General features: G+C 50.2%; 1 protein-coding gene across 6 annotated transcripts in view; it reads left to right on the top strand.

Moving 5' to 3' along the window:
- Nucleotides 1–12,058, top strand: part of SESN1 (sestrin 1) — a 74,337-nt gene that overhangs the window by 56,195 nt on the left and 6,084 nt on the right. For 4 of the 6 annotated variants that reach the window (XM_042892898.1, XM_042892891.1, XM_042892904.1 and 1 more), the window contains 3 exons: nucleotides 9,788–9,853; nucleotides 10,726–10,926; nucleotides 11,862–12,044. In XM_042892898.1, the coding sequence (XP_042748832.1) occupies nucleotides 9,788–9,853; nucleotides 10,726–10,926; nucleotides 11,862–12,044 (450 nt within the window). Of the gene's footprint in view, nucleotides 1–4,323; nucleotides 4,412–9,787; nucleotides 9,854–10,169; nucleotides 10,261–10,725; nucleotides 10,927–11,861; nucleotides 12,045–12,058 lie in introns of those variants that run through there. The other 2 variants (XM_042892928.1, XM_042892921.1) reach the window with 2 other exon arrangements.

Genomic DNA, 12,058 nt, shown 5'->3' with positions numbered 1-12,058 from the left:
TAATTTAAATTCTTTCATCACTGTAATTAATGGTTTAATTGCTGCACCACCCCTGTTGTTATCATGAGAAACATTTTTGCTATTTTAGAAATAAGTGAATAACAAAGGGACAGAGGAGGTGAGAAGTTTGTTATGAAAAGGGCAGTGGCTGTGGACAGGCAGGAATGAGAAGAATCCACCAGGAAAGGTTCACAGCTGCTGGTGTGGGACTGCTTAGTCACAGCTGAAGCACCTGGTGAGCTCATCGGGGCGCCAGCTTAGGTGGGGCTGCTCCGGCTCTTATGGCTGAAGAGATCGTTGCCCCCATGCTTTTATTCCTGCTGCTCTGCTAACAGTCACTGTCCCCCAGGATGGTTTTTTGTGGTTAGGAGTGCCTAACCTCCACTAGTCAGACTGAGCTGAAACAATTGTAGAAATAAGAGTAATAAAACAGAAACAAACGGAACCAAATCTCCGCTAACAAATACCGGATGGCTTGCATGGACCAAATGCAGCACTGCGTCCTGCTCCCAGCAGGAGCTCTTAGGGGAAGAGTCCCCATAGGAAGCAGTGACCCTTCAGCAGGTGCAGCTGTGTGTGGGTCACAGCACCATCCGCAGCCTCCAGACAGCACGGGGCTCAAGGGCACTCGGCCTCAAATGCTGGCATTTAGATCCATGCTGCTGAACTCACAGCATCTTGCCAAAGCGAGCACTGCCGTGTGAAAAAATACTATAGAGAGAAATGCATTTCTAAGAACACCCTGGAGGTGTTCAAGGCCAGATTGGATGGGGCCCTGGGCAGCCTGGTCTAGTATTAAATGGGGAGGTCGGTGGCCCTGCATGTGGCAGGGGGGTTGGAGATTCATCATCCTTGAGGTCCCTTCCATCCCTGGCCATTCTGTGATTCTGTGAACTAAATCAAGTACTTCAGAGTACAAGGGAATCACCTGTTTTTATTTCTAAGTCTTTGAGGGGAAGAATCATCTGATCATCTTCAGAGATACTGATGTGATATCTGGGGCATTGCAGCAACAGGCATTTAAGTGCTCCTGCTTGGATAGCTTTTGTATGGAAAGAATGTAAGATGCTGGCTTGCCAGTTCTTCAGAGTCATCTGTTTGTGCTGAACTTTACTCCAAAAGACACTGTTAGGCTGAAATGGCACCACTCACAAGTGACAGAGGGTAAGTGGAAGACGTGTGCAGCATGAGACTTCTCACATTTTACTGACTCCTTTTAGCTTCATTTCTGCGTTTCTTTTGCTGTGACGATAAGGAAAGGCTGCATTTCTGATGTCTTAACCTAGCGAACACAGATGCTGAACACCATCCTTTTACACAAGCAACTTTTATGAAAGCTTTATGTAAGTTTCCCTGCTTTAGGTGTTGTTTGCTTGAGGTGACTTCATAAGCATATCTATCATATGGGCTTTGTTTCAAAGGAAACTCGGTATCACTGGAACAGGTTGCCCAAGGAGGTTGGATGCCCCATCCCTGGAGGCATTCTAGGCCGGGCTGAATATGGCTCTCAGGAGCCTGGTCTGGTGGTTGGTGACCCTGCACATAACAGTGGGTTGAAACTCGATGATCATTGTGGTCCTTTTCAATCCAGGCCTTTCTATGATCTGTATTTTCATGTTAAAAAAAAAATGTTGGTTTTTTTCCTTCATGAGCATTCCACTGGATCTCTGTATACTTGCATATATACGTGGTCAAACATACTGAAGAATGGCTCATGAGCTCAAGTTATGCAAACTGTCCATAGGTCTGTCCCATGTCCCCAGCTGCACGGGGTGCCACACTTGTCAATCCCCAAGCAAGCCTTGTGCCAGTGCCCAGCTATATGCCTCCTGACACTGCCCAGGTCACACAGGGTAGCCTTGAAAGGGAAGCCCTCTCAGTGTGCAGCTGCATAGCGATTTACAGATCAGCACGTGGCTTGGTTCTGTCCATTTCTTGATCTAGGAGACTTGCAATTTGGAAACAGATGTGCAAGCACTGTGAGGACGAAGCAGAGAAGGGTGCTGAGAAGTTGCCGCAGGGACAAACCTGGGCCTGAGCAGAGCTTGTGGACCCAGGGTCTATGGGTGAGCTTTTAAGAACACCCTTATTTGTTTGTGGCAGCTGCACGACTTCCTCTTCCCTTTGTGCATGCTTGTTCTGACATGTCCCTGCCCTCATCTATCCTGATGCAGAAAGCAAAGAACGTGGTAGAACTCTGCTGTAGAGTTGGCTGTTTGGTGGGAGAAAATGTCCCTGGGATGACAGTAGAGAAAAATCTGCATCTGTTGAGTCTCTGTGTGTGTGAACAGGCTTCCTCATGAATGTCCAGGCAGGGCAGTCAGCCACTGTGGGGAAACAGAAAAGCACTTCAGACTGCTCAGTGCTGCCCTTTATTTTGTTCTTCCAAGGATGTTAACAAACTCACTGAAGGGCATAACACTTCATCTAACATCCAGGAAGGTTTCTTAGGGCCAGGCATCTTCTTGCATTTCAACTTTTCAGGTAATGACTTTGTTTTTCAACAGCTTTCCTGAGCCCAAGCCAGCCCTCTGTCTGTGTAGCAGGGAGAGCCCATTCTGTGTCTCTCTGTTATGTTTTGGCCAGGAATGAGAAAGTAGCCAGTGGGAATTAAAACCATGCTCTTCATCCGTTTGTTTTATTAGCTCACCAAATGGAACCTTCCTTGCCAGTATCACATTCTTTTTTCCCATGCTTCTGCTGAGCACTTTATGAAGTGCAAGTAGCTATAAAGCACACTTCACTTCTAGAGAAACTGAGCAGTGTACTGCTGAGTCTGTGTGCATGGAGCTGTGACACTTGTACATCTCCAGGTAATTTAGCATAGCAGCAAAGCCTTCAGAGGCAGAACAGCCCTTTTCTCCACAGAGTAAATCTGCAGCTCAGACAGGTGGTGGTATTTGGGAAAGAAAAAATCAAGAAAAAATGGCTTTGCTTGGAAGGGACCTCAAAGATCATCCAGCTGCCACCCCTCAGCTCAGCAGCCCAGGACCCCATCCAATCTGGCCTTGAGCACCTCCAGGGATGGGGCACTCACAGCTTCTCTGGGCAGCTGTGCCAGTGCCTCACCACCTTCTGAGTGAGGAATTTCTTCCTAACATATAACCCAAGTCTCCCCTCTTTCAGTTTAAATCCATTCCCCTTTGTCATATCACTGTGTACCTGGGTAAAACGTCAGTCCCCTTCCTGTTTGTAAACTCCTTTCAAGTACTGGAAGGCTGCAATGAGGCCTCCCTAGAGCAGATTTAACACTAAAACTGTGCAGAATCAGTGCTTTGAGCCACATTGGTGCTTTCAGTACCATCCTCAGTGTTTTCTGTATTTGGTTGCAAGATCTGTCCACCTGTAGCCACCTGTGAAGCTTTTCAGCCTTCAATTTTATACTTTACAGAAGTGTAAAGTTCAGAATTGTGGAATTTCCCCACTTTGCTGCTACACCACAGCTTGTGAAGGCTTGGGATTGGCTCTGTGGCAATGCCAATCACAGGAAGAAGCCTTTCTCCCCTAGATGTGTACTTTCAGGGGTACCCACCAAACCACTCCATCATTTTACTTTAATTCCAAATATGTGATAGAAAACGGTTTGGCAGAATTTGCCTCTACATCAAAGACTGCTTTGAGAGATTAAAAAATGCTGGGGTCTGCTTCAGAGACTCATCATAGAATCATAGAACGGCCTGGGTTGAAAAGGACCACAATGATCATCCAGTTTCAACCCCCTGCTATGTGCAGGGTCGGCAACCACCAGACCAGGCTGCCCAGAGCCACATCCAGCCTGGCCTTGAATGCCTCCAGGGATGGGGCATCCACAGCCTCCTTGGGCAACCTGTTCCAGTGCATCACCGCCCTGTGTGTGAAAGGGTGTCACGGAGCCCCAGGCCTGCAAGGTAGGAGCCGGCAGCGCCGGGGGTCGACCAGAGGCACGGAGCGCTGCAAACAAAGGCCGAATGTTTTGCTGACGGCATTGCAAAACGTCTGTTTGCCCAGAGCTGCCGCGATCTCGGGATCGGGCGCCGGGCCAGATCTGTGCAGCAGCGTGCTTAGTCACACAGTTACCTGCAAAGCTGGGCCTCCTGCACCTTCGCCCTTTAAAAGCCGTCGCGATGTCGGTGCGCGACAGGAGGCGGGGACCCTCTGCTAAACGAGGGAAGGAGCTGCGGTGGTCTAAGAAAGGACGAGCAGCCCAGCCGCTGCCCGCACAGCGCCGGGGACTTTGAGGAGGCACGCGGGGCGGGTGCGGGGTCGTGTCGGCGGGGCGGGCCGGGGCGGGCCGGGGTTGCCCCGCCCGGCGAGACGGGCGGCCCGGCTGCGGCGGGCGGTGCGGCAGAGCCGAGCGGGGCTGTGCGGAGCGCGGTGAGGCCCGGCCCGAGGAGTCGGCATGAGGGTGGGCAGGCCGGGCCCCCAGCGGCAGGTAGGGAGTGGGGAGGGGACGTGGCCTCGGGTTTCTCGAGATGAGCTCGTTGCAGGCGTAACTAGGCTGGGCGACAGCGTCGTTTCTGGGAAGGAATAAACGCTCCTTCGAGCCCGGTTTGGGAAATCCTTCGTTTCGGCAGGTCGGGGCTTTTATTCTACCATACTCCGAATGCTCCAACTGCTGCCGGCGCTGCCCCGTGCAGACGGCGCCTCGGAGCACCGGCTGCTCGGCTTCGGCATCGCGCGGCCGTGACCGCCTCGGTTAAACTTGCTTCCTTCTGCGCCTCGCACGTAGCGCCGGCTTCATCGCTGCTCGCGGCGGGGAGGTGGCGGACCTTCCTTCTGAGTCTGCCCTTTCGGCACCGGCGCCGGGCCGGAGGGTCGGTGCCGCGGTCTCTGGGGCCGTGTCCGTGCATGTGCGGGCATGTCTGCTGCCGGGGCGGGCGCGGGGCGGGCGGCTGCACCGCTTTCTGCCGTCGTAGCGACCGCGCTGCGCTCCGGGGATGTGGCCGCCGCGGATGCTTTGAGTGTAGGTAAATGAACAGAATAGGACAAACCAGCGGCTCTGTCTAGCCCCGTCTTTAGAAACGATGTAGGTGTTAAGGAATATTTTCTTCTCTCTTAGAGAAGAAGTTACGGTCTTTAATCCATACTCTTTGTTTCCGGATCTGTTTATTTCCCAAAGCCACCCGTCTGTGAGGGGGGGAGCCGCCGGGACTGCCGTATTCGCGCGACCGAAAGTGCGGCTTTCAAGCCGAGCGCCTGTCAGCCCGGAGGTGGTAAACGTAGAGGGAGATCGAAACAGCAACTTATCCTTAGAAGTGAGGGAAACTCCAGGTCCGCGCCACTGCGGCGGCTCGCGGAGGGGGCAGCGAGGGCTGAAGAGTGCCGCCTTCTGCCTGAAGGGCAGTGCCGGCTTGCTGAGCCTTGGAGATGATTCCCTGCTCCTTGGGGATGTCAGGGAGGTGCAGCGTCAGGATACTGGTTGCTGACTGTAGGTGAGGAGAGCAGGGTGACTCACAGTGTTAGTCCAGGGCAGCCTGAACGTCGTGTGTCCTGATCAGCACTGAAAATTTGCACTTCGGTGGCCATCGTCACACCCCTCCAACCAAGTAGTTGGGTTTTGGGAGAGGTTTTGTGACAGAAGGAAGGGCCTCGGTTGCTGGGAGCCATAGATGGGGAAGGGCTGGGAGCTGAGATAGTGTTTTAGGCTTAGCTGTGGAGCAGCAGCTGTGCCCGTTCCAAGAGCCCAGCATCCCTGCTTCCATGTTTCAGGGTGAAATCTCTGACGTCAGGTGTCTGTTCGAAAGTGGCACTTCTTTTGGAGACGTTCAGAACCAAAGCTGATGATGTTCTGTTACCAACAGTGCTGAAGCACGTTGTTCTTCGATTATTAAATACACCCTTTAAGCCTTTGCCATTCAGTTTTCCATCTCAGGACTTTGACTTGCCTTAAATTTGTTAGCAATGCTGTTCCTGACAAGATACTTCAAAAGTTTCCGTGGAAATGGGCTCAATTCACAGTCTTAAAGATACAGAAAAGCTGTAAGTAAAGGGGATGCCCCTGGATAAGTTGCCTTCTGAGCACAAGCGTGCACACTGTGCAGAGTTCTGGCATTGCGGAGTTGGATGTAAGAAGTGAGCCAGATAGGTGAGAGAGAAGGGAAGCATGGTGAGTAAGAGGGAAGCATGGTGCAGTTTGCAGACTTGTCTCGTTACTTCTGCATCTCCCCTCAGAAGTGCTGTGTCTTGGTGTGAATTTGCATAGAACACACATCTCCTGGCTAAGAAGTCTCTGTGCAGGCACAGTCTGCTGGTTAGGAAGTCAGCCTGCAGCTCAAGAGAGCTCAGCTCGAGCCATCGGGCTCCCTGTAGCAGCCTCACTCAAACACCTTGCCTTTCTGTTTCTCTTTTTTTTGTTTTCTAAATAGGAGATCATTCACATGCCTTATCTCACAGAAATGCTGCATGAATAAAATAGGTGAGATGCACAGATATGGCAGTGATGATTGATGTGGAGATTCAGAAATGTCAAGCATCCAGCATACGTGGTTCCTGTGGAAATACAAACAGTAGCAATACAGAGATGTGAACTGCATCACATAAGCTACCGGGGGTGGCTTTTCTCTGATTTCTGAGGTGATCTCTTCTGGCCTCACAGCATTTTTACAGCCAAAGTTTCACTTCCCTCCAGAGGTGCCACTTTGGTGTGCAACCAGATGGCCCGGAACAACATCAGAGTCGCTTACGCTTTTGTAATAAGCAGAATAGTGGTTGTTTGCTCAGCCTTACTTGGTTGGGTGCTTTTGGGGTTGCATCTTCATGGGAAGATTTGGGTGCTGCACCCTGCCTTGGCCACAGTGTGCCTGGGAAGGGGGGGGGCTGGGAATGCTGCTCCTTGGGATGAACACGTTTAGAAGAGCAGCTGTGAAGTGTGGGAATGCAGTATAACTAAGGGGAGAGCCTCTAGGAGCGCTCAGAGTTACTGCTGTGCTGCTGCTATTGTATGGAGATGCTGGGATGCTCGGAGCACTTGGAGGTGCCTGGTGTTTCGCAAGTGTGGGAAGAGCATGGCTAAATGCTGATTCTGCATGTGAAAGTAGTGGAAAATGGGTTCTGAAAGGTCTGCTGTAGGAAGAGGTTGCCCAAGGAGGCTGTGGATGCCCCATTCCTGGAGGCATTCAGGGCCAGGCTGGATGTGACTCTGGGCAGCCTGGTCTGGTGGTTGGCGACCCCGCACATAGCAGGGGGTTGAAACTTGATGATCACTGTGGGAGGAGTGGTCCTTGAGAGCAGCTCAGCAGAGAAGGACCTGGGGGTCCTGATGGACGAGAGACTTAACATGAGCCAGCAGTGCGCTCTGGCAGCTCGAAAGGCAAATGGGATCCTGGGCTCCATCAGGAGAGGGGTGGTCAGCAGGGACAGGGAGGTGATTGTCCCTCTCTACTCGGCTCTTGTGAGGCCCCATCTGGAGTACTGTGTCCAGGTGTGGAGTCCTCAGTACAAGAAAGACATAGAGATTTTGGAAAGGGTCCAGAGGAGGGCGACTAAGATGATCAGGGGGCTGGAGCACCTCCCCTATGGGGACAGGCTGAGGGAGTTGGGCTTGTTCAGCCTGGAGAAGAGAAGGCTGCGGGGTGACCTCATTGCAGCCTATCAATACCTGAAGGGAACCTACACCCAGGAGGGGAGTAAACTCTTCAAAAGGGCTGGCAACAGCAGGACTAGAGGAAATGGATCCAAGTTGAAGGAGGGAAGATTTAGGTTGGATGTTAGGGGGAAGTTCTTTACTAGGAGAGTGGTTAGGCCCTGGAACGGGCTGCCCAGGGAGGTTGTGGATGCCCCGTCCTTGGACGTGTTTAAGGCCAGGTTGGACGGGGTCCTGGGCAACCTGATCTGAATGTGTATGTTTGGTGGCCCTGCCAGGCAGGGGGGTTGGAACTACATGATCCTTGAGGTCCCTTCCAACCCGGGTGATTCTGTGTGATTCTGTGTGATTCTGTGTGATTCTGTGTGATTCTATGTGATTCTGTGTGATTCTGTGTGATTCTGTGATTCTGTGATTCTGTCCTTTTCAACCCAGGCCATTCTATGATTCTATGACTGACTGTTTTCAGAAGACTTCTAATGGGCAAGATCTTGTACGCCCTATGGCTGTGGCAGCAAAATGCCCTGTATCAAGAGGTATAGTTCTGCTCTCAGCACTCAAGGAAGAAAGATTTTTCACCCCTGTTTTGCTGGTTGGAAATCGAGGCAGTGAGCTGTGCAGCATTCACATATCCTTTGCCACATCCCTTCCAGAATGGAAGTGTGGATCAGCGCTTCCTGAGAGCTGAGCTGGTGCCAGGATCTGTGGACCAGAGAGAAAGCAAGACGGCTTCCTCAGCCCCCCCAGAAAGCACAGTGTCATCCTGTGGAAGTTGGGGGGAGGGGGCAGGGGGGGGGGTGCTTTCACTTCAACCTTCCTGATGGAGCTGTCACATGCAGCGTAATCGTTGTAGTTTGGCCTCTTCTCTGGGACAGAAGAGGAGCAAAATGCAGTTGTCAGGAATCAAATTTCAAGGTATTCCTTTTGGAGTGCTGAAGCTGGCAGATGCTGCAGCCCACCTGCTCAATGGCAGCGTGTGCACAGATGTCTCCTTCAAGTCTGCATGTGAGATATCCCTGATTTGCTGGTACCATAGCAGCTGGGAGAAGGAGCTGTACCAGAGCTCTGCAGAGAGGACGTTCTAAATGCCATTCCACAGGGACAAGTGGCCTTGCCAGCAGCTTAGTAAAAGCAGTTTGTGAATGTCAGGACCCTGAGGAGGAAAACTTCCTCACAGGCCTCGCAGTCCCATGGAAAGGTGAAGAGGTCGCAGTAGGAGCTGCTTGCGGTCTCCATTTATCCCAGTGGGATTGGAGAAGTGAGGGCACCTGGCTGGGGGACACTGCAGTCCAATAGGCTTTGGCAGCTCTGACGTGGATATGCACTGGTGTTTGTGAGCTTTTGGAAGATTAAAAACTTAGGGGAAAGTTCAGGGGACAGTAACTGATTAATAACGTCTCTGCTCATGCAAATAGAAACCTCAGCTAAAGAGAAAAAAATGCAACAGTGAGTGAGACTGGGATTGCTTGTTTCTAACAGCCTTTATCTACGTGGGGAAAATGCAGCAAAGCTTGAAGCTGGATGTGGCAGGCAGCTTTTGGGGGTTCTGTTTGCACAAAGCCTGGATAAGCTGTGGGTGCTCTGCTGTGCCCAGAGTGCCCCAGTGCCACACGTGGGTCCAGCCCCAGCTGGGAGCAGGATGGAGCCACAGCAGCATGCAGGGAACAACCCCTTCCTCTGCTAGCAGCCACTTATCACAAAAAGAAAGCTGATGGAAACACAGATCAGGTACTTTTGGCAGTTTAGGACCTGTTTGAGGTTGGGGAAAAAGCGATCTGACGAGGGTTACAGCTGTTTGGTTTCCTGACAGATGCACAGCACCGCACTCGTTCTGTATCAGTGGCACAACCGCACAGCGGCCGGCTGTGTACTGAACAGCTTGTCCTGGACACCCTGCCAAAAATGCTCTGCAACTTTGCTGTGAACCAGGTTGGAGCATGTGTGCATATGTATATTTGTGTATGTTTTCTGCAGCTGACAGGGCCTTTGTTGTTGCACTTCTCTGTTGCTGGAGTGGGACTGTGCACTGTAAACAAGTGCGCTACTTATAAAGCACTTGGAGGAAAATAATCAGCATTTGTACAAGCGGTACCAGTAAAAGTTCCCATGGCAGAGGACCCAAAGTACCCAAATAAGCTCTGCTCTGAATGACATATTCCTTTCTTGCAACCGCAGCTAAAAGCTGTTTATAACTGAATGCTGAGATGGTGTGTTTTTCTTTTCTAGGAACTCGGCATAAGAATTCCTAGACCACTGGGACACGGACCAAGCAGATTCATCCCAGAGAAGGAGGTGCGGTGGTGTTTTCAAGTACACAGTGAACTTTATGCTTTTAAGGAACACTCTTTTAGTAGTAACCCACACTTGGTTTCAGGACAGCTGCTGAACTGCAGAACATTTTCACTTGTGTTCACATTCAGTCCTGGTGAGATTTTGGCCACGGCTCTGATATGCAAAAGCAGTGAGCCCTGGAATGGTTACAAAACATCCTGTTCTGCTGTCTAGCAGTAGAGAAACCCAATACTGTTCTGGGGAGGAGTGTCTGTTTCCTTGTGAATGTCTGGATGCAGTTTCCTACTGGTCCACGAGGTACCTGCCCCTCTGCTCTGGGGTTAGTTTTTCTGGAGCTGCCACTGCCATTCTGTCTGTCAGACTTCGGAGTGCTGTGGCTGAGCATTTCTGGTGCTTCTCATCAGCTGGTAGGAGGATTTGGAGCAGAGGAAAAGTTGGTGATATGCCTGTGGTTTTCTGGGAATTCTTGAGCCTTAAACTTCAGTCTCCTTTATTTCTCCCTTGTTGTCCTAGCTAGCTTCTTGTTTCCTTCTTTTCTCCTCTCAGTGAAATTTTTTCTTCTCAGCTAGCTTGCTATTTTTGTAGAAAGCTCAGATGAATTTGGGGCATTCGGGAAAGTGACGGTGAGGGTTAGAAATGAGAAGTTAGTTTTGCACTAGAGAAAGCAAAAAAGGCAAAAGTCTCCCTTTGCTGATGGTATGAATGTTTGGGATTTTGTGTGCCTGGCTGTATGCGTGCTGATTTAATGCTATTAACAGCTGTCTCATGTCATTCCTTTCACCGGGGCTCTGGGTGCTGTGGCAGTACATTTGTTTACTGTTTTCCTGGCGCTCCTGAGACAACATTGCTAATTGCTCTTTCTGTTAAATCAGACCGTTCAAGTGGGAAGCGAAGACGCCATGATGCACACGCTGTTCGCGGACTCTTTCGCTACGCTGGGCCGATTGGACAACGTTACCTTGGTGATGGTTTTCCACCCACAGTATCTGGAAAGCTTTCTGAAAACTCAGCACTATCTGCTGCAGATGGACGGCCCGCTCCCTCTTCATTACCGGCACTACATCGGGATAATGGTATGCTGGAGCACACGGCAGCAAGCAGAAGAGGCCGCTGGGGCAGTTATCTCTCATCTCTTTTACTAGCAGTTCTTACTGTGTTTTGCACTTTCTTGTTGGTGAGGCATTTCGGTAGAAGCTGAGGGGAAGAACAGAGTAGGTTTGTTCCTGTTTGCTGTATAAATTGTTTTGTAAGACCGGTACTTGATGTTCTTGATGTTCAGAGCTTCAGTGCGAATGCGAGGAAGCAAAAAAATGTTATAAAAATATAAACAGTTGCTTATTTTTGGTTTCCTTAGTATCTCAGAAACTGGTTTTCAAGACAGCTTTTTTGTGTGCATGGTCCATCAAATGTACCTCCCTCTGACATCGTGGTCCCATCCTCTGTTTATGAATCTGTTCTCAGAAAGTTATCTGTCCAAAGTGATTGAATTTTTCATTTCCAGTCTGACAGCACAGTGGCCTTCAGCTGCTGAAGTTACATTAAAGATTTGGGCTGCAGCTTAATTTGAGGGGAAGAGCATTACTGTTTGAAAAGATGACACTTTGCTGCATAGTTACCCTTTAGTTGTTCTTGCTGTATGTGCTTTTAAACCTGCTTTTATTCTAGCTGGCAAAGATTCATCTAGAAGCACTGTTGTTTCCTCCACTCTGGAGCCCACTGTGCAGTATGGCAGTGCAGAGAGTCTGTGTTTGTACTTCTCCCTGGGTGTAGACATGTTGCACCTGTGGCCAGCATCATTAGAGTGTATACAAATGAGGAATATTTATATTGGGAGAACAATCCTCAAAACGGGCAGATGTCCCTCCTTTTTTTTTTTTTTTTTTTAACTCAATCTTTGAACACTGCAAGTCTTATTCTTGAGTATTTGGAGGAAATGATGACTTACAGTAATTGTCTTAAGTGCAAACTTACTATGTTTTCTGTATCAGAATCATGTTTTCCCTTCCAGGCTGCAGCCAGACATCAGTGCTCTTACCTTGTTAACCTCCATGTGAATGACTTCCTGCATGTTGGTGGAGACCCCAAATGGTTGAACGGTCTGGAAAATGCACCGCAAAAACTGCAGAATTTGGGAGAACTGAACAAAATGTTGGCTCACCGACCCTGGCTCATCACCAAGGAGCACATCGAGGTAAATTTTTCAGC

The sequence above is a fragment of the Lagopus leucura genome, unplaced genomic scaffold, assembly GCF_019238085.1.
Source record: "Lagopus leucura isolate 7727_CA_CO unplaced genomic scaffold, USGS_WTPT01 Super-Scaffold_73, whole genome shotgun sequence".
NCBI classification, from domain to species: Eukaryota; Metazoa; Chordata; class Aves; order Galliformes; family Phasianidae; genus Lagopus; species Lagopus leucura.
Note: the sequence above shows the minus strand (reverse complement) of the source record. Positions and strands in the feature narration are given on the sequence as shown.